Source organism: Anopheles arabiensis, chromosome 3 (genome assembly GCF_016920715.1).
Source record: "Anopheles arabiensis isolate DONGOLA chromosome 3, AaraD3, whole genome shotgun sequence".
Classification (NCBI taxonomy): Eukaryota; Metazoa; Arthropoda; class Insecta; order Diptera; family Culicidae; genus Anopheles; species Anopheles arabiensis.
The window spans coordinates 58,772,213-58,799,249 of NC_053518.1; the positions used below are offsets into that span (position 1 = coordinate 58,772,213).

Consider the following 27,037-nt stretch of genomic DNA (forward strand, 5'->3'; position numbering starts at 1 on the left):
AGTTTATTTAACCGTGCAAATAGACATAGAGCGACAACGTCGCGCGCGACGAAAAAATAGCTCAAAATTTCACTTGGTGTAGATCAAAGTAGCTCATTTGACTCAGTCAACCAACTTGTTTTATATTTGAAAACAGACAAAAATAGGTTAAAATGTGTTCAAATCTATTTTTTTGCGTTTGGCATTAATCTGGCTTTAAAATAAACTAGATAATTCGATTATTTAGGATGAAGCAAAATTGTCGCGCGCGACGAGTAGCTCTGTTTGCAAAATTTAGCTACTTTTTTCGCGCGCGAAGTCGTCGCGCGCGACGTGTTGCTGTATGTCTATTTGGACGGTAAGACACGATCGTTTTGATAAACGATCCTTATTTAAAACATCGAAATGATTTTCTCCTACTTTGTAAGTGACGATAGCAGCTGTGAAGAAGAAACAACGGTAGATCTGGCAAAACAGCGCCGACTGCTTCGAAGTGTTTTCGACTCGTTGCAGCTTTCCAACCAAGCGTGAGTTAGGCCCGTGTCTGTCCTCCATCGGATGCGATTTTATCGGAAGGCCTGTCAAAATTTTATATGGAATTTGACAGTTAACGTCGGACGTGCGATTTCGTCGTACGACGGAATCAAAAAATTTTGATTTCGTCGGACGCCGCATCAGATTTTATCTGTCAAACTAAATGTGTGGTGTTTTGTAGGAACAATCTCAACTTAATTTTTCATAATCAACTCAACTATAATTTTCATTCATACGAAAAAGCGTTTGACAGCACGTGCGATAAAATCGCATGCGATGGAGCACAGACACGGGCCTTATGCATGTGGATCATTTGTGCAAACCGTGTTATACATGTTTCATTTCGTGGTTGTTAATTTCAGATTTAAGAAAAAATTTCGTGTGTCTAAGGAAATTTTCCTTGACATTCTGGCGGAGATCAAGCCCTCCGAGTCTTTGTTATTCCTAAAAGTGTAAGCAGTATTAGATGTGATAATTACATGTGCCTCTGCTGTTGGTTGTTGAAACAGTCACTCACTAAAGAAGTTGCTGGAATCCAATGCTGTTGAACGCAAACCGGGTGCGTGAGCCCTTCATCTTTCGACTACCATCGAAGTACAACAGAGGAAGGAAATAACAGCAGCTTCTTAACCCAAAACAGCAGCACGTTACCAGTATCACAAGTATATCGCCATTTGTATGGATATGGCAGTACACATATTTTTGTTTAAAATGATAAAATTTGATAATTTCTGAAATGAAATACTTATATTTTGTCGTGAAAGCTACAGTAACAACTCTGTTCTTGTGTTGCGTCGGTCAACCAATCTGAGATTGGCACCTTTCCGTGACAAAAAGCTGACGGAAAGCAGTTCGACAATTTTGGATTTCCGTTTGTGTTTCATAATACATATCTTGGCAGTATGCTTGTGAGTTTGTGTTTCGTCAAATTTTATTTTTCCAACACACAACACAAACGGATGTCATAATACAAATCCTCCGATTTTGACAACTTGTCTTTACAATTTGTGTTTAATAATCGGGCCTTATGTCTATTTGGACGGTAAGGCAGCAGTTCAATGTTGTTGCGCGCAACATTGTTGCTCGGAAACATATCGCTGAGGTGGTCTATGAATGTTGCTTGCAACATTTCGCTTTGACATTGTTTAGCGTCAAAAATTAGCCAATTAACAGTTCAGAGTTTATTTTTCATCATTCATTTGTTGAATAAAGAATTGAAAAAAATAATATACAGGCGTCCCCCGAGTTACGACCCCCTCGAGTTACGACGATTCGCAGATACGACGATTTTGATTTTGACAGTTAATAGTTGTCATTGACAAGAAATTGATGTATTTTTTTGAATTTCTGGGCTGATAACCGTTATACACACATTTCCAAAGGTTCCACAACTACCCTTTATTGAATATCTATGTTTTATACGGCTTTTAAAATATAATTATTGCATTATCGAACATTATTTTAAATAAAATACACGATATCATAGATTCCAACTTTTCAACTTCGGTTATAAACTTTATATTCATAGATATTCGACATACGACTTTTTCGACTTACGCCTTGCTTTGGGACATTTTTTCGGTCCGGGAGACACCTGTACACGACGATTATCCGTGGGCGGATTAACTGGCGGGCGGCTTAACCGTGCGCATAAATGTGATAGCTGTTCAAACGTACGTGGGCGACCAGTTTTTTGTGCAGCTCTGTAGTGTCTAGAGGTATTTTCTAAATTCTTTTTTGTTCATGTACAGCTGTTAAACTTACAGTTATTGATTCATATAATATTCTACTAACGATTAATCGATTGATTCCAAGTGAATTAATCATAAAACTAGTGAATTGTATCATTTTTATATGAATTCGACATTTCTTGGACTATTATCCGTGCATATCGATTAACCGGCAACCGTCCGGTCCCGAGCTGCCTCCAAACTGTATATACCAAAGAATGTATTATAAATGCTTAAATTACAAATTGATGTCGGATGTCAACAAAACGCACACTGCTGCTGTTTCATTTCATAAACCCGATTACCATGACCAAGGTAAATAGAAAATGTTGTCAGGCAAAAATCAAATTTCTTTCAATTTGGCCGGCAACAAAGTTCCATCCATACATTTGCCGGCAACATCCATACATTTTGCCAGCAACAATTTTGCGCACAACAAGATTATACCGCTGCCTAAGAGGTACCGTGTATCTCGGCGACCATCTGTAATAACAAAAGAGTAGATGATTTGTTTTGTCACGAATTTTAAAATCATATGAACAAGATTTCTAATCTCACTTAAATTGTTCATGTTGATCTACGAGACGATAATGAGGATAAAATATGAGAATAGGAAAAATGAATGATTTCTTAGTTTTTTTTTTTTTTATTCAGAAAGAAGTTTGATTTCTTAGTTTGTAAATTCAAATATGTCGAAAATACAATAAACAATAAATTCACTAAATAACACTGAATAACTCACCTTAATCTTTGTTTTAATGGTAACATATTTATAAGCCGGTCCCATGGTACAGTCGTCAACTCGTACGACTTAACAACATGCCCGTCATGGGTTCAAGCCCCAAGTAGACCGTGCCGCCCTACGTAGGACTGACTATCCTGCTATGGGGGGCAAGGTGTGTTTATTAAGGAGGTGAATTGTTAGCGCGTTTTCCGGGCGCCATCATTGAGTATTGTTATGTCAAATCGCATACAATTTTCTATACCCCCGTCCAGCCCTCCCCGATTTTAATACCGGAGCCCCCAGTATTGTTATGTCAAGTCGTGAAATGTCAATTTGCTCTGAAGCACTTCACCTCCTAATATCCATACACCTTGATGGGGGGTAATCCAAAAAGTCATTGAAAGCCAACCCCATAAGTGGTACAGGCAGGCCTTGACCGATAACGGTTGTTGAGCCAAAACGAAGAAGATTTATAAGTAATTTTAATTTAAAAAAATGGTAGAAAAATTAAATGAACCAATTAAAAATATGTAAATAATATTATAATCCTGGAGACCTTACGTCAAGTGACGAATTGTCAAAATGCTCTAGACTCCGCCATCTAATATTCTTAATCCACCTTGGTCCGCATGCGCGATTACCGTGTCCTAATACACATACCTTGACGTAACGGTATGTCGTTCCTACATAGACCTTGGTCTGATGTCGTGTTCGATGGTTGCTAGAGCGCCGGCTAAGCTAGATAGCAACATAGCTTATCGCATGTAGAAATGTCCGCCATGTTTATAATTCGCGACAACTAATCTGGCTGAAAGTGCTTGCTCTTGTCCTGGTGTAAACAATAAGCTCGCTGCCTTGTGAAAAGAATGTGAAATAGCTAAACGTACGTTTTTGTTTGTGCAACTATGTATTATGTTAAGTTAGTTCTTTGAAAATGCTCAGAACAATTTCGAATGGTAGTATGATGTCTGAGTATGTATCATTCTTCCCATCAAGTTTCTATAGTGTTGCATTAAATATTTTTGTTAAAACTTTGTTGTAAAATGTTGGTGAAGAATATCATGAAAAATCGCGTATGGTTCTGTTTCATTGTTGGTAAGAATAATTGTCGTCACTCCATTGCGCAATGTGAATTGTACAATGAAGGTACAGTGGAGCGCTGTTTATCGGGGATCATCGGGACTTGACCTCGTCTGGATATGCGAATAACACGGAAAATGAGTCAAATGTTATAATTAATCAAAAGTTCGTGATATTTTTGAAATTTGTATAATGTTTTAGTAAAACCCAGCCAGTTATTATTTACGACGTCGTGTGTGCGTCAAGTGAACGTTAACCATATGTCGGGTGATCGTCGCATTTAAGTCAATATACGACGAAGGGATTTTTTTAAAACGAAAAGCACTATAATTGTGGCAGATTGTCTGGAGTATTTCGCTCATAGTTTTTGTCTATGACAATGGCCATGAAAAAGTAGTTCAAAAAGTCGATACTTTCTGTCTCTCCCCTTTACTCTGTGGGTACCGTACGATCCTTCCAGCTATTCTCTCAGGGATATCGCTGGTCTGCTGTCTTCTTTATCCGTTCACCCAGATTAAATTAGTTTTGAGTTACAGTCAGTCCAAATAGTATTCGTCTAGCTGAATATTTTGTTGAAAAAGGCGAATAATGGCCGCAATTGGCATGGGTTACTAAAAATAATGATGAGGTTTGATAAAGAGACCATCAATGCACCCGTATTGCTAAAAAATGAGCATTTCGATAGTGCAATAACAACCAAAACATTTTAAAAGCTAAAAAAAGTGGTTTGACTGGCGTGCAAAAAGTATTCGTCTATCAGGTTTTTGGCGTAATATGCGTTAGATAACAAAGGGTATAGAATCAAAAAATGTATTGATCTTGTTTTTTTATTGCATTTATGACTACAGTCATTTTCCGATATACGCTATCGTACGGGAGCGAGCACAATAGCGTATCTCGAGTTTTCGCGTATAGCGGATTCCTATGTAAAAATAGTTTACACTACTGGTTTGTGGGTTGAAAAATATCGCCACAGAGTTTTGAATTTGAGTTTTTTGTTGTAAAACAGGTATCTTTTGCACAAATGTAATGCAAAATGCATTAAGTACATTAAGGAAATTCAAAAAGAGCATAAAATATTTCAAAGAATTAAAATACTTGCAAAAACACATGGCGCTGTCAAATTTAGAGGAATCGCGTAATGCGCATTCGCGTATACAGGCGTCCCCGGAGTTACGACCCCCTCGAGTTACGACGATTTTGATTTTGACAGTTAAACGTTGTCATTGACAAGAAAATGTTGTATTTTTTGGAATTTCTGGACTGAAAACCGTTATAAATATTAAAACTTGTGGACGATAGTTCTATTTCAGAAATATGGTGCTTTGCAGAAAGCTTAAACATCTCCTCTTTTGACTCATACTGCATACCAACGACAACTAAAGAAGAATGTGTCTCCTTAGCTTCCACAAACTGGCAAATACAATTTGTGTCACTAAGAAACCATTGGTTTTTAAAATCAGGGTGGCCACTCAACCAGGAAAACCGGGAAAACCGGGAATAAACCGGGAATTTTATTTGTCCGGGAAAAACCGGGAAATTCTCCAAAAAAAGGGAAATTATTGCAAACTTTTGCTGTCATTGTTTACCATCGTACTAAGTGCATTTTAAATTAACGGAATGTTTTGTATATGGTTCCCTACTTACCACAGGCGAGCAACATCACACCCATGTGTAAGGACAACATTTTCCGTTTCTCACATATGATACGCAATATATGTAATTCTCATTCGCACTGGTGCAGTACTTACGTTCACCGATATCGGTTCTTGCGCATTTGAGGTATGGTGTGCCTATTCGTTCTACCTTGCACTCGTAATCATCTCTCGTGAAGTTGCGGTCGTGTCAAATTTAACAGTGGATTTAGTGGGCGATCCCAATTACGCCCCGTATTCCTCAAGGCGATAACTGATAATAATTTGGAATTGAAGTATCGATAAAACCGCTACGCAAAGCATAATGAACCGGAAAAACTTCCGGGAAAAACCGGGAATTTAGACCGAAGTAGGCTCTAACTTGCCAACCAAAACCATTAAGCATCAACTGCGGATAAGTTGCAGCGGGAATGTTTTTGGCTATTTTTGATGTGTTGAAATTGCTTGCATCTTGTTATTACCTGTTTCATACATCTGTTGCCTGACTTATGTCGATGAAACCATCGAAGATCGATGAAAACCACCTTTACATCGATGAAAACCTGCAAAGAAAATAGATTAACATGTGGGATAATCGCCTTGTAAAAGATATTAGTATATTGCTATTTGTATTATTTTATAAGATTTATAAAACTTTAACAAACTTGCACTCACCCAAAATGTTCTCTTATCACGGTCTCTATTCCCTGATACCAAAACTTCCCACCCAAGATTGGTTGGATTTGCATCCCGACCTTGGTGGACGTTTTTAAGAGGGTTCAACCGTCAGCAGGTAGGCAGAGCTTCAGCTTTTTTTACAACAGACCATGTATCATGTTGGCCGTAGATCGGGACCGATTTTTCGTTACGGCAACATAACGTAGTCCTTCCTACAGCGATTTGTTGTAAAAAAAACTGGTATTTCGTATCTCTTTCTATGTAAACATCTTCTTCATCATCCTCAAAATTATTTTCTTCCTGTAAATCTAATTCGGCCGTCAGACGCGCACAGCTCCGCTTCGGCGTTAGATTCATCAACTATAAAGATATGTACACGGTTCACATTTATTAGCTTCAACAACTTGAGCATCTATGTATTCACATTTGCTTATCATTAATGTTGAATTCCGGCTCCTGTCCTGCCGTTATTCTGCTTGGACCCGGAAATTCGGTTGGTGCTGATCCGCTTGCATTCGCGTTCGAACTGCTCCATATACTGCGGTCCTTTCCGTTTTAAGTTCGTAGGCTGAAATTTCATCCTGTCAGCTGCATTGTATATGATGATGATGATGATAAGTCCCACCTCTTAACCCAACACAGGTTTGAGAAGGACGGAAGTATCTTTACGATAATATTACTCTAAGGTAGTTTTTGAATAAAATAAAAATTTACGAGCAAGTGGTGGCATCGGACGTCATTCAAAAGAATCCACCAAGTCATACACACACCCAAGACGACCGACGTAGTTTCATCAAGAAAAAACGGGTCAACTCCATCGAACACATCAGGACATAACTGCGTGCGTTTGTGCCAGTTCCGCTGGTACAAACGATGGCACCATGGCACTACCTTCCGATGCAGGAGAACCTAATGTATCTGGAATTTGCCACTTACAATCATCAATGAGTGAATCTCGCTGTGACCTCCCAGACATGCAGACAGCAAGCTCTCCCAAACTAAATCCGATTGTCCACTTGTACGCGCGCGTGTCTCAAACTTATGTTGTCTCTTTCTTATATATTTTTCTAATTTGTTTTCATATATCAAGAAAAATCTTATCATCATCGTTAAGCTCATGATGACAAGTGCAGTTGTACATAAAATAGTGACATAGGACTTCTACACAAATATGACATTACACAGTTTGTTTAACACGTTGTCTGCCACGTCAGCCACTATGTGGCTGACGGGTTTTTTCCGATCGGGCCACGTCAGCCACATAGTGGTTGACACATAACACATTGTAAAAGACGTTTTACAAGAGATAAATTTGCACGTATGTGATCGGTTCTTTAACAATGCTTTTCTTTCACGGTTATTATTTCTCAAAAAAATGATTCAAATATCAAAATGAGTTTCTATTATGTTTTCATAAATAAATGAGAATGAGAATGAACAATAATTAAAAGATCTTGGAGTTCATTTATTCATCCTTTACTTTTGATGCACAATCTTAAAACACTCATCACAAAGTTGAGGTTGATCGGGACAGCTTGGACAATACGTAAACGATCTTTTCACAGTTTCACGTGCCTTTCATCGGCCCATGCTTTGCCTGTCATTGTTGTAGCATCGTTTGCATGCGCGTACCAAAGCGTTGGAGTCGGAATGTCACCGACTTTTGCGAGAGGTAAAGAAAGAGAAGGGAAGGGAGGGGAGGGGGGGGTTCCAAGAATGAAATTCCATGGAATTAGCCCAACAAACGACATTGTGGATCGACTGAGACAACAAAGAGAATTGGTGAGTTTGATTTAAAAGAGAAAAAATGCAAAAGCAAATGCATTCGTTTCAAAGAGTGATTCCGTGGCCTGACGGGGCAGTTCAGTGGGCATGTATGGTGGCAGACAACATGTTAACATATACCGCACACCTACGTTTGAAGTCTGGCAAGTTACTCGCATTCTTGATTTCTCCGGGTAATCTGTTGTATAATTGAATCCCCTTGAAAAACAAAGAGTTTCTGGCACCATGTGAAATTAAGTTGGGAATCCTCTGCTCATTTGCTCTGCATGTACAGTGCCGATGAACATCAGATCCTCGAACAATGCGTTCCCCTAAATACCCTGGCAAAAGGCCCCCCAAAAGTTTAAATATAAAGGTCATGGTTTGATACACAATCCTCTGCTCTACAGACATCCACTGAAGAATATCTAGCATAACAAAAGACGACGTACGTCAGCCACACCGTAAAGCTAACCGCATAATACGATTTTGCAATCTCTGAAGCCCTTATTGCCAAGAAACAGAATCGACGAGCAAAAATCAAAATGTGGTGAAACCAGCGACTTGTAGAGGTTAACTATCCCAAAAAAATCGAGATCTTTTGCCAGCCTACTAATAACCCCACACTTTGATGCCACTTTAGCGATGACCCAGTCTATGTGAGTGTTGAACTTCAATCTGTCGTCTAAAATAACCCCCAGATATTTAACCTGACGGACTCTTTCGATTGGTTCCTTATTTATCACGATGGATGGGGGACTGTCTAATACACCAGCAGTCATTACCATGTAACTAGTCTTCTTAACGTTTAATGCTAGCTTTTTGTACCTAAGCCAACCATCCAGAGCGTTTAAATCGAAATTAATCAGAGACTCTGCTTGCTTGATGTCTTTGTGCGAGGTAAAAAAACAGTATAATCGGCAAAAAGATTGATCTCACAAGACTTCAAAACCTGCTTCATGTCATTGATATACATTATAAACAAAATTGGTCCAAGAACACTTCCTTGCGGAACTGCAAGGGTATTTTCTATAGGCTCTGATATAGAGTTTCCAAAAACTGTTCTCTGAGTTCTGTATTTTAAATAATTTTCGAACCAATTGAGCTCTTTCCCCACAATACCAAAACGCCTTAAGGCCTGCAGCAATAACGGTCTTGATATAGTCTCAAATGCTCGTTTTAGATCCAAGAAAACGGCAACTATCGATTCCTTTCGATCCATCAACACCTTCCACCTCGCCAGTACAAGATTTAAAGCAGTTTCACAAGAGTGTCCCTGTCGATATCCTGATTGTGCACTAATCAACAGGTCATTTCGAGTTAGAAACTGGACCAATTGCTCCTTAACCACCAATTCCAGCACCTTTTCGAGTACATGCAACATATAGATGGGACGAAACTCTTCCGCACTGGTAGCTCCGCTCACTTTAGGAATAGGTATTCCCAATGATTCCTTCCAAGTCTCCGGAAAAATACCCTCCTCCAGCGACTGATTGATCACTATAAGAAGAGACTCTCCTACCACATGGAAGCAATCCTAAATAGTCGTTACAGTTAACATTTCCTATGCCCGCTGTTTTGGACAGGCTGAAACAAATAGTTTTTAATTTCTCTTTTGTAATTTTCTGAAATTTGAATTGGTTTCCTGGAGCATCATTACAAAACAAAGAATCAGGCGCTCTGGCATCAGCAATGTTTTGATTTATATCTAAAACACTATTTACAAAAAACAAATTGAATTTCTGGCATATTATTGAATCTTCCGATTCTACCAACCCATCAAATTTTACAACAGAAACGCGTGATTCCTCTGGCCTTAGTAAACTTTTACGCACTTTCCACAACTCCTTGCTATTTCCTTTATGCTTAGATATCTCACCACTAAAGTAATTTCTACGAGTAGTTTTGAGATTCCTGCTGTATGTATTCCTTAGTCTAGTGTATTCAGTCCAATCGTAGCCTGAGTTTGATCTAATAAAATGTATGCTAAATGGTATGCTTCGTCTCTTCTCCGTTTCGCACGGCTAAGTTCCAAAGTATACCACCTACTAGTCTCTCTTGACAAGATTGTCTTCTCTTCAACCAAGGTGCCTATAGCTTTTTTCAATGTGTTCCATAACAAGTCTGCAGCTTCGTTGAAGCTCGGTGCTTCTTGCCTTAAACCTTGTGACACATAATTGCAAAGAGCAAATTTCGAGTACCTATTCCAGCATTTAAATTTTCGTTGAATCGTTTCACCACGTTTCACGTTTATATTCAAAACAAGTGTTTCATGATCCGATATTTTTAATACTGTTGTACTGTAAACCTGATCGATCAATGTTCTGCTCTGCCTAGCAATTCGTGTGAATTTGTTAACTTTTTGTTTCATGTTTACTGAATCCATTAAGCTTTTCAATTTCGCAGATTTTTCAACATTTAACCAGTCAATATTGAAATCACCGACGATAATGTTCAACTTACTAAGATCCAAAAACCTGTCTAACCATTCTTCCAAAATATCTACGAACCTCGAATCACTCGCACTAGGTGAGTGATACAATATGCTATAATTTCCTGCCGTCATACCCCGAGAAATCGCTAAACCGAGAAACCAATTGCCCTCTAATGACTCGTTTAAGATCACTTTAAGGACAACGTCACTTCTGGCATAAGCTGCAACACCTCCTGTGTGACGTGAATAAGATAAACACGACACTACCCTATTTAGCGCGTTCTTTCGCTTTGTAGGAATTTAACGGGGAAAGAGATGTGATCGAGATAGATTGCGAGATAAGACTGACTTAATTTTATTCTGTATAAATTCAACTGAAAGATTTCGTGGTAGTAGTGTAATGATCCTTACATAGCGTAGGTAGTATAAGTTTGTAGTATTAGTGTTAATAGAGGAACGCGTATTAGTTTCGCAATAGACACGGAAGCGTAAAGGTGTGTACGGAACCTTACAAAGGTTAAAAGCTTTCGGCACTTTACAGTGCGTTGCAGTAATACGCAAGGTTGCCACACCTATATCCTTTTAAATAAAATCGCTCGAATGCCTCCTTCTCGGTTACGTGGGTTTCAGAGATCAAGACCAACAAGGGTTGAACTTTTTCTACTGTCTCACGAAACATAGCATAGTTAGATGAAAGACCGGCAACATTGAATTATAAAATCTCTCTGAACCGCCCTAATTCCACCCCTCCCTGCTATTTAGAAAGTTGCATTCGTCTCTCTACCTGTTTTTTAAACAGCGGGCATTCATAGCTATTGGCCGCATGTTGTACCTGTAGTTTCAGGTTCCTGGATGCGTTAGCCAAAACACAATTTACACATTTGAAGATGGACGAAGTACAATCCGACGTTCGGTGCTCGCCACTGCACTTTGAACACGCTTCCTTATTTTGGCAGTCAGTGATTTTATGGCTAAATTGACCACATTTAAAGCAGCGCATAACGTGAATGGATCTAGAAATTTTACACCGATCAAATCCAATATTGATTTTATCAAGTTTTGCCAGACACTTATCAGTTTCATGGTCGATTTCCAAAACCACATTATGTTTCTGGTACTTGTAGATCTTACTCTCAAACATTCCAATTACATTCACCTGTTTCCAGGGAATTCCCTCATTTTGAGATTTAAAAGATCTACTAAGTCAGAAGAAGAATATTTTTCATTCATTTCAATTATTTTAACGCGTGCCATAGGTAAGGATGTCGAATAATCGTCTCCTAAAATGTCTTCTATTTCTTTTCTAATGCTATCTAAATTCGCCAGAGCAGGACATTGTGCATATACTTGACCGTCTCTGCCGTTGCGGAATTCCGACAATTGCGGCTTCCTCGGATCCAATCTGGCGCGAAGGTCAGCTCTTGTCTTATCGCAAGACTGCACCACCTTAGGAACAATAACCTGTGTTTTATTATTTTCTTTATTTTTTCCCATGGGCTCCCTCACATCGTTAATTTTCTTAATTTTGGGAGTAACTTTATTGTTTCCCACGCCAAATCTATTAATAATAGTTTGAACATTGCTGTCTCCACTATTTGTCTTTTTTCTTTTTTTCGTTACTGTAGCCCATGTTTCTAAATTTACTTCCTGCACTGTTTTGCTGGTTTGTGGAGTGTCAGAAGTTGCACGCAAGGCCACCTTCGACATTTTCGAGGCTTCTATAGCGCTTAATGTTTCGCGCAAAGTTGTTTCCAACTTACGCTCCACTTGCGCACAAAGCTCAGTTTTGAGAGTCTCGATTCCTCTCTCTAAAGCGTTAGATATCCACACGCTCACATTGACCTCTAAATCCCTAAATGTTTGTGCAAGCAAATCATTTGATTTAGTTGCATCAGTATCCATATGAACCAAGCTCGCGCTTTGATCTAAACAAATGTCACACATATATACGACATTGCGGTTCTCATTAATTAATTTGACCGCAGGCTTGTTGAGTGTGGGTGTAATACACCGACGGTGAAAAATAAACCCACAACTCCCTGAACAAATTATCGGGTCATCGCTGGTTCCCACCACGGCGGAGCATTTTAAAAATAACCATGCCGTGTAAAAAACAAGTACGGGCGAAGTCTTATAAAAGTGTTTTTTTTTCGCTTATCTGGTTTCAAACGCCGGCCAAAAGCGACACAAACACTACTATACTAATATACTACTCTACGTATCTCCCGGTGTCACACATACATGGATAAAAACAACCACTTATCTACACAACAAGGATCGGTTACTGCCACCAACGGCGAGACGCTGTTGACCGCACCAATCTTTTGTTTTTTAACAATGTCACTTTTGCATTTGCAAAACACACTGACACCGAGAGAATCCACGAACATTTACCTACACACGTATCTAAAAATTTGAGCACTTAGCTCTATTTTACACAACTTATTTCACGTCACAACACAGAGCTAAACAGTCACGAACTGCACTTGTCAACAGTCACTCATCCATGAGGTGACTGAGAAGGTTCCAAAAGAAGGTAAAAATGAAGACAAAGGTGCAAGTGGCTACATTACTGGGTTATCTGGGCCGGGAGATCGATGCAACCCGCCAAACAGTGAAATAGTTCTTGGGAAATATAAACACACATATCAGGAAGCAGAAATCGCGTCCACTGGCTTCGCAGCGGCAATCAATGACGCCAAAACTCAATGCATCCATTTTAGGTTAATTTTTGCATGGCGAAAATTCCGAATAACTGAAGAAAAGCAACACTCAAAGTCTTAGATTTATTTGTTTAAGGAAGGTTAAATAACTACCTTTCAAATGATGTAAATGTAAAGAAATAATCTCTCCTAGTTTTTGTTATACAGCCAGCCGAAAAAAAGGCAATTGTTTTCATGTAAACGTTACGGGGATATTGATCACGAGCTCGAACATACCGAACGATTCGTCATTATATAGTACTTTAATTAAAATTGAAAGATCGCGTTGGTATAAAATGTTATTCTAAAAGATATTCAGTAATTTGTATACGAATAGTTTCTTCCCATATTTCAAAATCAGTCAAAACCCTTCGCGGGCCGGTTTGAATGTTGCGGCGGGCCGCATTTGGCCCGCGGGCCGGACTTTGTCGACCGCTGATCTAGACTGAAAATTGCAGGCTAGTTTTTTGTGTGGTTTTGTATGGAGTGTTTACATGATTTCAGCCTCCAACTATCAAACTCCTTACAAAAAACTAACTAGAATCGTGAAGGCCCCCAATGTCTGATTTATTGAATTGATAGCTCAAATTGCTACCTTTTTTATTATACATGCCAAAGCTTAGGTGGTCATAAATGAACTCTTGGTTAAAAATTCACTTCTACTGAACCAATTTTGTATTCATACGATTTTGTTTTATACTTTTTAACCTGGTGTTGCTGCGAGTCGTAAACCAATAGAGTAGAACTGTCACCGCAGTTGACAGTTAAACATTCAGCACTTGCGATCGCTAGAGATTCCACAATATCACCTACAGAGGGCACTGTAACGGGTTCGGGTACAGAGAAGGCGAATGACCTCAGGACTAGGAATCGGGTTCCTCGCCATCGCGATTTAAACAGTAGCATCACGACAGTGAACGAGAGAAGATCGAATTTTTTTGAAGGTGTACAAAAACCGCGATTAAATAAAGCTCCATCCGAAGCAAAACTCGGTGTTTTAAACATTTTTGATTCCTTTGAATTACATACCGTTACGCGACAAGTTTGGGAGCTAACACCTGGTTAATATATAACCAGTAATGATCACAGGCATGGGATATTAATCCAAAATGCAATATAAAATGCTAAAAAAATGAAATTCTTTCGATACATAAAGTTCATTGCTTTAAAAATCAAACATCCAACATCCAACATTCATTACATCCCATTCTATCCAACATTCATTCAATATCACTATTTACCGCAAACATGTCCAATCTTGTCAACATGTTACTACTAGCAATTCAACAGGAATGACACCAAAAATAGGAAGCAGATCCGGAAGATAGGTGAAACTCTGTAAACTCGGATATTTTGGAATTGTTGCCAGCTTTCGGAGCTGTTCGAAGCAGACAAGTGCCTGGAGAAAAAAAACGTGTTTAGTCAATATGCTAACCATAATCTACCTACGATCTACGACAAGCAGCAATCCCGAAAATGGGACATTGGATATCGTCAAATATGTCGGATTGACCGAGACGTCCATCAAGTCCTGGATCCCGAACTGATGCACCAACTTCAGAATGCGCAGCTGATCGCCCAGCTGATCAGCCGCCGCAGCTCGGCAGCTTTTCTCGGGACGGACAGCTATAACCGCTGCCCCGGCAGAGCACTCTGCCCGTGCAACGGCCATCGCTGGCCCTATTACAGGGCACGCTCTAGTCTACCCTAATAGGGCCGTACCTTCTGCTACCGACGACATCATTGACAGTGCAACAGCCTCAACATCAGCAGAGGTGTGCCTTAAATGAAGGATCGCGTGTTGTCATACCGGCCGAATGCAGTGTCAGCGTTTTCCATGGCTCTGTCGTTCGCATAGTCCTCCAGTGTCCCATCGCTGGTAGACGGCGAAACTACAAATGGCAGCGGCGCTCACACGTCACCCAGAACAGGAGGTCGCTTCGGGTTAGGAGCACATGGCGCAGTGCTATCTGGAGAGGGTGAAAGAACTCCAAGCTTAGAGGTCGTTTCAAAATTACGCAGCGAGCGATGCTGTGTTATCTATTGAAATGTTTACGCTTATTTGCAATCGAGAATAGTTAGTAATATACTAATTCTATCATTATATATTCTTAACGCCAAACTTGCTTTCGGACTCGGGATGGAACTCAAAAATAGATTATTCCATGGCTCAGTATCGACCAGATAACTGTTGCCGTCAAGATAATACCGCAATATCCCCAGCGGCGATATCATTATATACAACATTCCATTCTGGCTGTCCAATACTCGTCCGAGCATCCCTTTAATGTTGCTTATATTTGCTTTGCAGTACTTGCCCGGTATAAAACTAAGATCTTCACTGGGGTTCGGTAAAATGGTACAGTTGTCCGATACACAAATTTTCTGTTTGTCCAATAAGTACAAATGTACGCGGCCGTCGACATAACTTTCGGTCACTACGCCCTCTTTGCCTACTGGCGTACGCACAAACGAGCCGATAGCGATGTTGGGTAGAGTCATTTCTCGATTACTTCAATGTAGACTCTGACACTGCAATTGTTCAGTAAGGAATCGAATGGAGGACAACGAAATTGTTTTGCAGTGAGCGTAGATTATTTTTCTTACCTTCGAATGCTTGCTTTGCTTCCCTATGCAAAATGTCTAATCGCGATGTCTGTGTTCCATCGGATCAAGCTGTGTACATACCACAAGGTGAAGTTGTTGAGAGCAAATTGTCATTTCTCAACTTGACAATAAGCAAGACCCAGGAAGCTAGCGCCCTTGGAGGCTTATGCCTTTTGAATGCGTATTCTGATGAAAATTTAATAAACTGGTGTATTTCTTTAAATAATTTAAATACTGGAATAACATATTTTTTGGTTGCCAGTGACAGGGCTAATGCACCTTGTGCATACGCAACCGCTCTGTTAAAATGAGAAATGACAATTTGCTCTCAACAACTTCACCTTGTGGCATGTACACAGCTTGATCCGATGGAACACAGAAATCGCGACTAGACATTTTGCATAGGGAAGCAAAGTAAGCATTCGAAGGTAAGACAAATATCCTACGCTCACTGTAAAACTCACAATTTCGTTGCCCTCCATTCGATTCCTTACTGAACAATTGCAGAGTGTCAGAGTCTACATTGAAGTAATCGAGAAATGACTCTACCCAACATCGCTATCGGCTCGTTTGTGCGTACGCCAGTAGGCAAAGAGGGCGTAGTGACCGAAAGTTATGTCGACGGCCGCGTACATTTGTACTTGTTGGACAAACAGAAAATTTGTGTATCGGACAACTGTACCATTTTACCGAACCCTAGTTAAGATCTTAGTTTTATACCGGGCAAGTACTACAAAGCAAATATAAGCAACATTAAAGGGATGCTCGGACGAGTATTGGACAGCCAGAATGGAATGTTGTATATAATGATATCGCCGCTGGGGATATTGCGGTATTATCTTGACGGCAACAGTTATCTGGTCGATACTGAGCCATGGAATAATCTATTTTTGAGATCCATCCCGAGTCCGAAAGCAAGTTTGGCGTTAAGAATATATAATGATAGAATTAGTATATTACTAACTATTCTCGATTGCAAATAAGCGTAAAAATTTCAATAGATAACACAGCATCGCTCGCTGCGTAATTTTGAAACGACCTCTAAGCTTGGAGTTCTTTCACCCTCTCCAGATAGCACTGCGCCATGTGCTCCTAACCCGAAGCGACCTCCTGTTCTGGGTGACGTGTGAGCGCCGCTGCCATTTGTAGTTTCGCCGTCTACCAGCGATGGGACACTGGAGGACTATGCGAACGACAGAGCCATGGAAAACGCTGACACTGCATTCGGCCGGTATGACAACACGCGATCCTTCATTTAAGGCACACCTCTGCTGATGTTGAGGCTGTTGCACTGTCAATGATGTCGTCGGTAGCAGAAGGTACGGCCCTATTAGGGTAGACTGGAGCGTGCCCTGTAATACGGCCAGCGATGGCCGTTGCACGGGCAGAGTGCTCAGCTGGGGCAGCGGTTATAGCTGTCCGTCCCGAGAAAAGCTGCCGAGCTGCGGCGGCTGATCAGCTGGGCGATCAGCTGCGCATTCTGAAGTTGGTGCATCAGTTCGGGATCCAGGACTTGATGGACGTCTCGGTCAGTTCGATATGTTTGGCGATTGAAGGGGACATTGTCCGACAAAAAAGGTCTACAATTCAATAAATCCACACCCATTGTTTTCTCATTTTCCTTTCCCTCCTTCCAAGATTCCAAGTTTTATTTGTTCTTCAGCTCGCGTCTACGATCATCAGCGGGTTGTGTGTAGGGTAAATGTACCTATAGTGGTGGTAGTACCAATAGTGGTGGTATTGCACTAAAATGCGGTTCATACGGCAAATTAAAAGCATTTAAGTTATTTACGTTAGTGTGAAATGTTCTTTAGCCTTTTACAAAGGGTTTAAGTTAAATGGGGCCATTCCGTTACTTAGTGACCGAAAAATCCATTATTTTGTGTTCTGTTCATTCATGTGTTCTAAATGACCATATAACTACGCAATTACTAGTTTTTCAACATAACTATTATGAAATGTTATTGTTTTACTAAAATTATTTGCCTTTGGACCATATTTATGCATTTTTAAGTGTTTTTTTACCATAGTGCCATTATAGGTACACAAAACAGGCATGTTCCTATAGTGGTTATTGTTATAAAATCAATAAAAACAGGTCGTTTTCTGTTTATTCGAGGATATTTTCGACGTGTCGTACTGTTTTCACTAAAATAAGCAACAGAAATGCGTTTTTTGTAGGTAATTTACCAAAAACAGGTCAAAATTCGCTTATTTGGCTGAATGAAAAATTGACTTCAAATCAAGCACACTCTTCCGGGTGTAGGTTGACGACAGGTGTGATGCAGTGCTTTAGTCAATAGTTTCATTGATCAAATTTATACATTTTGTTACGATCAAATTACGGAAGAAACCAATATTATGGCAGTAATCCTTGCTATTCATACGAAAACAGCTTCGAAACTAAGTTTCATTGATATTATACACCGTTTTTGATGCATCTTTGTTTACCACCACTATAGGAACACAATAAGACGACTATAGGAACCATACCACCATTATAGGTACAACAAAGCAATCACAAACATATGTGTTTTTCGTAAATTTGATGTATTTCATGGTGAAAATGGTTGTGATAGCGAAGATAAAACATATTACAATTGCTATGTGTTAAAATATTCAGAAAATGTCCTTTCTGACACTTAAAATCCATTAAAACACATCGGTACCAATATAAATTGCACATCTATTGGTACATTTACCTATGTGTTGTTTTATATGCACATTCTGGTTGTGTATTTTAGTTGGTAAATTACGGATGTACTAGCTTTGAGCTTGCGTTTGACAGGTTTGTCTGCAAACATCGTTAAGGGGCCGTCCATAAATTACGTAACACTGAAATTGGGATTTTTCGACTCCCTCCCCCCCTATCGTAACAAAACGTAACGTTGGAGGAGACCCCCCTTCCAAAATTACGTAACGCATGATCGAACACCCCCCCTCAATTTGGTTTTGCATCATCAAATACAAAAAAATATGGGTTTATATTTTTTTATTTGATTGCTTTTATAAAGTATGCAGAGTTGTTTTAATTAATGTTTAATTAAAATTAATGTTTAATTAATGAAAGGAAAGTTAGATAAAAAAATTATAATTAAAGAAACGCATAATATATATGTTGAGCATTTTTAGACATCTTGCCAGATTGGCTTTAATTAAACCTCTTAAACCTGTATTACACGGTGGATTTTTTCATGGCAATTTTCTGTCAAACCTTTGTTTTGGTATTTTATAAATGTCAAGTTCGTATTCCCTATCAAAAGATATAAAGAAATAAAAGTGCAAAACTTACCCAGGTGGGCGATCATTTGTCAGTGACCAGTGATAGGATTGTATTACGTTACGTAACAGAATGTGAACCCCCCCCTCTCCCCTATGTAACAAACCGTAACGCTACATGGAACCCCCTCCCCCCCCTTTGAGCGTTACGTAATTTATGGACGCCCCCTAAGGAATGTGACGTTTGTATATAGATAAACAAAGTTTGATGCAGATACTAAATTAGGTCTTAAAGATAAAGAAGATTATATTTAAGTGAATGATAGAATACAAACTGGATTAATTGATTTTTATATAAAAATCGTTTGCGGAATCAGGCCGATCTGAAGTGGATAGTTTTTCGAAGCGGTTTTTCGACACTTGATCGTCCAGGCGATCATAGAAACCTTTAATAGGTTTCCCTTACTGGAAACGTTTGAATTAAGAGGCGGTACCTTGGGTAGGAGGACTTAACTTAACTCTTTAATTCAGAAGACGTTAGATGTTGCATGTGAAAAGTCCTATCCTCTTTTCAAATCAAATCTGACTTGCCATGGTCGGAGTTGGTTTTGTTTACACTCAAATGAAGTTAAGGGTTTCGCAAATTTGATTTAAGATTTTGTTTTTTTTCCAATTAATGTTTATTGATGTGAGGTGTAATTTATATATAGCTTCGGAGTGAAGTGTTTATGTGTCTTTGTGCGCGTAAGCTGCGCTTTTAGTGTTGATACGTAAGTGTCCCACAAATTTATTTTTGGATAATCGAGGCGAGTATGCCCACCAGGCACCAGCACTCAGAGATCCCTTGAATACGCGCTTGAAAAAGAACTTGAATTGGCGAAATTATTCAAGTGATCCGTCGGGTCCCGAAGCCGAAGTAAACCCGAAGCCGAAGCAAAACTCGAATGGGGAGGGGAGTTTGTATGATTTTTCTCTCAGTAGTTTTTTCTCTCCTATGGAACTAAACCAACACGTTCTCTCGTTCTGCAAACTTAATATAGCGAACTCGCTCTATCACCCAACAGACAAAGCCGAAGTCGCTCGAAGGAAATAAGGTTCGAGATGGGTTCGAGGGAGCTTAAGCTTAAGATAATTACCCAACGGTCAAAAGCCGAAGATTTTATATTGACCTTTCACTTTTTCTATCTGTCTCTCGCTCTAATTTGAGCGATTTTCCCCTGATGAGTGTCCCCGAGCCTCCTCGTGTGGTTGTTGTTGTTGGAAGTTGAAGCCGAAACCCCTTCGTGCGCTGCCAAAATCAGCGAAGAACGAAATCGAGTGGCTCAAGCGAAAAAACGAAACAAATGATGAGCGAGTGTGCTGTGACAATAGCACACACGCACGCACAAGGCGACACCCGAAATTTGGTGCGATACCGGCTTTCAGTGGAGCAAGTACACACACATACACATGTGGCCACACCAGCGCTCTGTTCTAGTGCAGGCAGTTTTCTGCAGTCCACGGTGATACTACACACAGCCACGCACTTGGCGATACACGCTGTGTGGTGCGGTGCGGTGGACGTTCAGAATTCAGTGGTGCAAATACACACATGCATACACTTGGCGACACACGCTCTGCTGTGCGGTGAGATTTGTGTTCTGTGTCCAGTGGTGTAAATATACACATACACGCACTTGGCTACACACGCAGTACGGTGCTGTTGGCTTGGCAGAAGCGCATACACACATTCACGCAGTAGGCTTTACTTTCAGTCCAGTGAGGTTGGTGCTTGTGTGGTGTTGCAGCTCTTGGTGGTCAGCGGATAAACCCCGTAAAAAGGAGATCATTCTAATTTAAGGTAAGTAAAAGTGATTAAAATTATCAACCAACATCCCCCCTTCTAATTAATATCATTTTTCTTCCATTTCATGTGTGTTTCACGGCGAACCGAGACAACAAAACCTGTGTTTGTGATGTGCAAATGTTGGTGCAAATGACGGGTACAGTGGAAAGATGACAACCATGATCAACAGCGGTGGAGTGCAGAAAGTACGGTGAAAATGTTGCGTTTTATTCACGGAACAGTTGATAAAAGTGTTTTTAATATAATGTGCCATAATTTGTGTAATTTGCGAAGTGTTGACCGTGTGTGAAATAGTTGTTTGTGCGTCTCATTAAACCGATTTATTTGCTTAAATAAATCAAATTGTTCTACTACATGTGTGTGACACTGTTTCATTTTGGAAAGAAAATCTGGCAAAAAGGGGGAGGGGGCTATTTTAACGAAGGGTCGTGCCGAACCCCGTTCGGGTTTTGCTTCGGCTTCGGGTTTGCTTCGGCTGGGTGGGTACCCACCCACCGGGCACCAGCACTCAGAGATCGCTTGAATACGCGCTTGAAAAAGAACTTGAGTTGGCGAAATTATTCAAGTGATCCGTCGGGTCCCGAAGCCGAAGCAAAACCCGAACGGGGGTCTGCACGAACCTTCGTTTTAATAGCCCCTCCCCCTTTTTGCCAGGATTTCTTTCCAAAATGATACAGTGCACAGAATTATATCACAACAATTCTATTTATTGAATTTAATACCATTAATCTAACAAGTTTCACAAAAATCAAAAACACATGCACTACGAACACTGAACTTAATTTCACATTAACGCACATTAATTCAACACACACTTTCCACACTCGCACAGTGAATAAAATCACAAAATCGTCACAACACTTTCAGCTCTTCCTCGCTGTTGCGCCTAGTTCCTTTCGCTACACTGTACGGGCCACCATTTCGAACACTACGACACAGCCACAGGCTTTGTTGTCTCCGTTCGCCGTGAAACACTCATGAAATGGAAGAAAAATGATATTAATTAGAAGGGGGGATGTTGGTTGATATGTTTAATCACTTTTACTTACCTTAAATTAGAATGATCTCCATTTTTACGGGGTTCATCCGCTGACCACCAAGAGCTGCAACACCACACAAGCACCAACCTCACTGGACTGAAAGTAAAGCCTACTGCGTGAATGTGTGTATGCGCTTCTGCCAAGCCAACAGCGCCGTACTGCGTGTGTAGCCAAGTGCGTGTGTGTGTATATTTGCACCACTGAATTCTGAACGTCCACCGCACCGCACCACACAGCGTGTATCGCCAAGTGCGTGGCTGTGTGTAGTATCACCGTGGACTGCAGAAAACTGCCTGCACTAGAACAGAGCGCTGGTGTGGCCACATGTGTGCATGTGTGTGTGTACTTGCTCCACTGAAAGCCGGTATCGCACCAAATTTCGGGTGTCGCCTTGTGCGTGCTATTGTCACAGCACACTCGCTCATCATTTTTTTCGTTTTTTCGCTTGAGCCACTCGATTTCGTTCTTCGCTGATTTTGGCAGCGCACGAAGGGGGTTCGGTTTCAACTTCCAACAACAACAACCACACGAGGAGGCTCGGGGACACTCATCAGGGGAAAATCGCTCAAATTAGAGCGAGAGACAGATAGAAAAAGTGAAAGGTCAATATAAAATCTTCGGCTTTTGACCGTTGCCCACCGGTCACCAGCACTCAGAGATCCGCTGAGATTGAAGCTGGCTTTGAAGCTGAGTTGGCGAAATTATTCAACCGATCCGTCGGGTCCCGAAGCCGAAGCAAACCCGAAGCCGAAGCAAAACCCGAACGGGGTTCGGCACGACCCTTCGTTAAAATAGCTCCCTCCCCCCTTTTTGCCAGATTTTCTTTCCAAAATGAAACAGTGTCACACACATGTAGTAGAACAATTTGATTTATTTAAGCAAATAAATCGGTTTAATGAGACGCACAAACAACTATTTCACACACGGTCAACACTTCGCAAATTACACAAATTATGGCACATTATATTAAAAACACTTTTATCAACTGTTCCGTGAATAAAACGCAACATTTTCACCGTACTTTCATGGTTCATCTTTCCACTGTACCCGTCATTTGCACCAACATTTGCACATCACAAACACAGGTTTTGTTGTCTCCGTTCGCCGTGAAACACACATGAAATGGAAGAAAAATGATATTAATTAGAAGGGGGGATGTTGGTTGATAATTTTAATCACTTTTACTTACCTTAAATTAGAATGATCTCCTTTTTTACGGGGTTTATCCGCTGACCACCAAGAGCTGCAACACCACACAAGCACCAACCTCACTGGACTGAAAGTAAAGCCTACTGCGTGAATGTGTGTATGCGCTTCTGCCAAGCCAACAGCTCCGTACTGCGTGTGTAGCCAAGTGCTTGTGTGTGTATATTTGCACCACTGGACACAGAACACAAATCTCACCGCTCAGCAGAGCGTGTGTCGCCAAGTGTATGCATGTGTGTATTTGCACCACTGAATTCTGAACGTCCACCGCACCGTACCACACAGCGTGTATCGCCAAGTGCGTGGCTGTGTGTAGTATCACCGTGGACTGCAGAAAACTGCCTGCACTAGAACAGAGCGCTGGTGTGGCCACATGTGTGCATGTGTGTGTGTACTTGCTCCACTGAAAGCCGGTATCGCACCAAATTTCGGGTGTCGCCTTGTGCGTGCTATTGTCACAGCACACTCGCTCATCATTTTATTCGTTTTTTCGCTTGAGCCACTCGATTTCGTTCTTCGCTGATTTTGGCAGCGCACGAAGGGGTTTCGGCTTCAACTTCCAACAACAACAACCACACGAGGAGGCTCGGGGACACTCATCAGGGGAAAATCGCTCAAATTAGAGCGAGAGACAGATAGAAAAAACGAAAGGTCAATATAAAATCTTCGGCTTTTGACTGTTGGGTGGGTATCGCTCGACTTCGAGCGGAAGCGATGGCTCGAACCTTTCTTCGTGCAAAAAGCTGAAATTAGTTCGGGTTTCGAATGGGAAAGAAGCAAAACAACACACGCACACACACTGTGCAGTTTGATTTTGGGGCGTTCCTTTTTTTCGCGTTCGCCTTGGGGAGGCAAGGGCTAGGTGGGGTGGACGGCAGGTTAAGCCTGGAGCCGCTTGTGCTTTGTGGAATCCTCTTTGCTGCCTGTTTGCCTGTGAACTGATGGAGAGTTATTTTTGTATATGGATTAAAGGGTACTTACCGCCGGGTCTTGATCCAGCGTTTGTGATGGGAGAAATGTTTGAAACCAGCCGGTCAAACAATTTAACCATTTATTACATCGCGCTTGGCGAGATTATTAATGAAATAAGTGTAACGTCCGGACTAATATCGCCCACTGTGCACTCAACCCGAACCCCGAACGCAGCGGTATAAACGCGTTATATCTTGACCGCTGGAGCACCCGCTGTGCTAGATGAACTGTCATAGAATAAAGCTCTCTTCTAGGCGCGACATTGAACTGAACAGACGTAAGCCACTGACTTCTGCGTATAATTATTTGTGTGTTCTTCCGAATTGTGCTAAATCTTATTAAAACGACCAATTAACCTTCTGCCAACCATAAAACGCTTGGTCGTTACATCTCAGAAGTGGGATTACCAACAAAAATCGCCTGCAAAACCGCCTGCAAGCCGCCTAACCAGCCTGTATCCGTGTGTACCTGTGTACGTGTGTGTATGACACAACGCCATTTTCCATCATGCTGAGGAAAAAAGTACTTCGTCGGGCGCTTATCGAGACCGGTGTCGACGTGCCGGATTCCGCTACCGTCACACAATTCCGACAGCTTTATGCCTCCCACGAGCCGGTCGCTCGTTCCCCCGTGCGGCGCCGCCCACTACCTTAGCGACGACACCGGCTCCCGCTTGTGCAAACCACCAAGATGCCGCCATTTTGTGCCTTCCACATTACAATGGCGACGACGATTTTGCGCATCACGAAAATGTTGCGAACGCTGCCGCTTCGATGCAAAATACCACTGATGCCGTTTCCGCCCTTCCTTCTGCCCATGGTATGGCCGCCGCCCTTCCCCGCGGCCCTGACGACATCGAGGCCCAATTTGAGAAGCTGCGACAGCAGCAGCAGCTAGCTGAATTACGCCAAAAGGTGCACCAACTTGAAACGCCGCAGCCAGTCGCCCTTTGCGTAAAGGACTTTGAAGCTTTTATCGAGCCACTCGACGTCGATAAGAACCCCAATGTCATCCGATGGTTCCGCGACTTGGAGCGTCTCTTTGCACTTTACCGAGTGCGCGATGCAGATAAATTTTTCTTCACCCTTCGGCTCCTCACCGGCACAGCCGCTAACGTCGCAAAAGAACTGGTTGTAACCACTTATGATGAGTTGAAGAAAGAGTTGATCGACAATCTTCACGTAGTTGCTACGCCCGAATCTGTTTATCGCCAACTCCGTAACTGTCGATTGCGGCCCCAGGAATCCGCCCTGCACTACTTGTTTGACATGCAGCGCATCGCAGACCAAGCCAGTATCGCCGATTCAGAACTGATCCCGATCGTCATCGACGGCTTGGGAAGCCCGTCAATTACGTCGAGTCTGCATTTCATGCCTCTTACGATGAACGACTTCCGGAAGAAATTGAAACTTTTCGAATCTTGCCGTCATCTTTGCACCACCCAGCCCCCTTCCGCTGATGCCCGGGCCACAACGAACAGCTGTATGGAACGGCCCCGCCTATCGCAGGAACCCATCCGCTGCTTCAACTGCTCCCGATTCGGACACCTTCAGAACGCGTGCCCGCGACCTAAGCGCCCACCCGGCGGATGTTTTCGTTGTTTCCAGACTGGACACGTCTACCGTAACTGCCCTGAACGTCGGGCCAACGCCACTGTCGAGGGCAATACTAGTTCGGACGAAGCTCTCGCCACAAATCAAGAGGTGAGTTTGACATTTTTCCACCCTTCTGCTAAGCGTACCACCCTTCCCTGCGTTCGTTCCCTTCTCGACACAGGAAGTCCTGTGAGCTTCATTAGCGACACGATAGTACCAGTTAAGATGCTAGGACCTCTTTCCGCTACCGAATACTGCACTATGATTAAGGGACCACTTTACTCTCGAGGAAAAATCGATTGTACTATCCGATTTAAGAATCATTCCGTTCGACACTCTTTTATTATATTACCTGGAATTGCGTGGCCAGTCATTATCGGTCGCGATTTACTGAACTCACTTAATATTTTTCTTACGTATTCATCTCTTACAACTTCATGTATTACTAAACCTCTATCGACGGAACTTAAAGAAGTAGATACGATTCTTCCAGAAAAATTAGACGATGCTATTAGGAGTATTTGTGCGCTCGATGTGGCTGAAGCTGATAATGAATTGGATTTAGGAAAAACATTATCTTTGGAACAACGTTCAATAGTCAATTCCATTGTTGAAAACTCATACCTCAACTATACTTCAGATGTTATACCGCTCAAACACCCTATGAAAATCAATCTGACTCATGATACACCAATATTTACTAAGCCGCGAAGACTCTCTTATGGTGAAAGACAGCAGGTTAAGCAAATTGTTGATAAACTGTTAGCAGAAAACATCATCCGGCCCAGTAATTCTCCTTATGCTTCTGCGCTTGTCCTCGTTAGGAAAAAGAGTGGCGAGGTTCGTATGTGTGTGGATTACCGGTCCCTCAACAAAATTACAGTTCGGGACAATTACCCCCTACCCCTTATCGAAACTTGTTTGGAGCATCTGTGTGGAAAAAAATTCTTCAGTTTGCTGGATTTGAAAAGCGGATTCCATCAAGTCCCAATGAGTGAGGAGTCTATCCCCTACACTTCTTTTGTGACCCCAGATGGTCAATTTGAATATCTGAAAATGCCATTCGGTCTCCGTAACGCCCCTTCCGAATTCCAACGTTTTATTAATTCTATTTTAAGGGAATTCATTGATGATGACAGAATAGTAGTGTACCTCGATGACATCATCATCGCTTCTACCGATCTTAGCTCACACTTCAGTACCCTTCGGTCCATATTAGAAAAGATTAAGCAGAACAATTTAGAACTTCGTCTTGACAAGTGCAAATTTGTCCATGAAAAAATAGAATACTTG

The 27,037-nt window shown here is 41.4% G+C and overlaps 1 protein-coding gene and 1 long non-coding RNA gene across 2 annotated transcripts; one reads left to right on the forward strand and one right to left on the reverse strand.

Annotated features, from left to right (window-relative positions):
• Window positions 1–21,617: 21,617 nt before the first annotated feature.
• On the reverse strand, window positions 21,618–22,135 carry LOC120902162. The gene is made up of 2 exons (XR_005739383.1): window positions 21,981–22,135; window positions 21,618–21,905 (listed from the first exon to the last, which is right to left on the reverse strand). It is a non-coding gene; the product is annotated as an uncharacterized LOC120902162 (long non-coding RNA).
• A 2,676-nt stretch (window positions 22,136–24,811) lies between these two features.
• On the forward strand, window positions 24,812–26,820 carry LOC120904278. The gene is made up of 2 exons (XM_040314167.1): window positions 24,812–25,852; window positions 25,926–26,820. Exons 1-2 carry the CDS (start codon window positions 24,923–24,925, stop codon window positions 25,935–25,937), a joined length of 942 nt encoding a protein of 313 aa, XP_040170101.1. The 5' UTR covers window positions 24,812–24,922; the 3' UTR covers window positions 25,938–26,820.
• The last annotated feature ends 217 nt before the right edge of the window (window positions 26,821–27,037 follow it).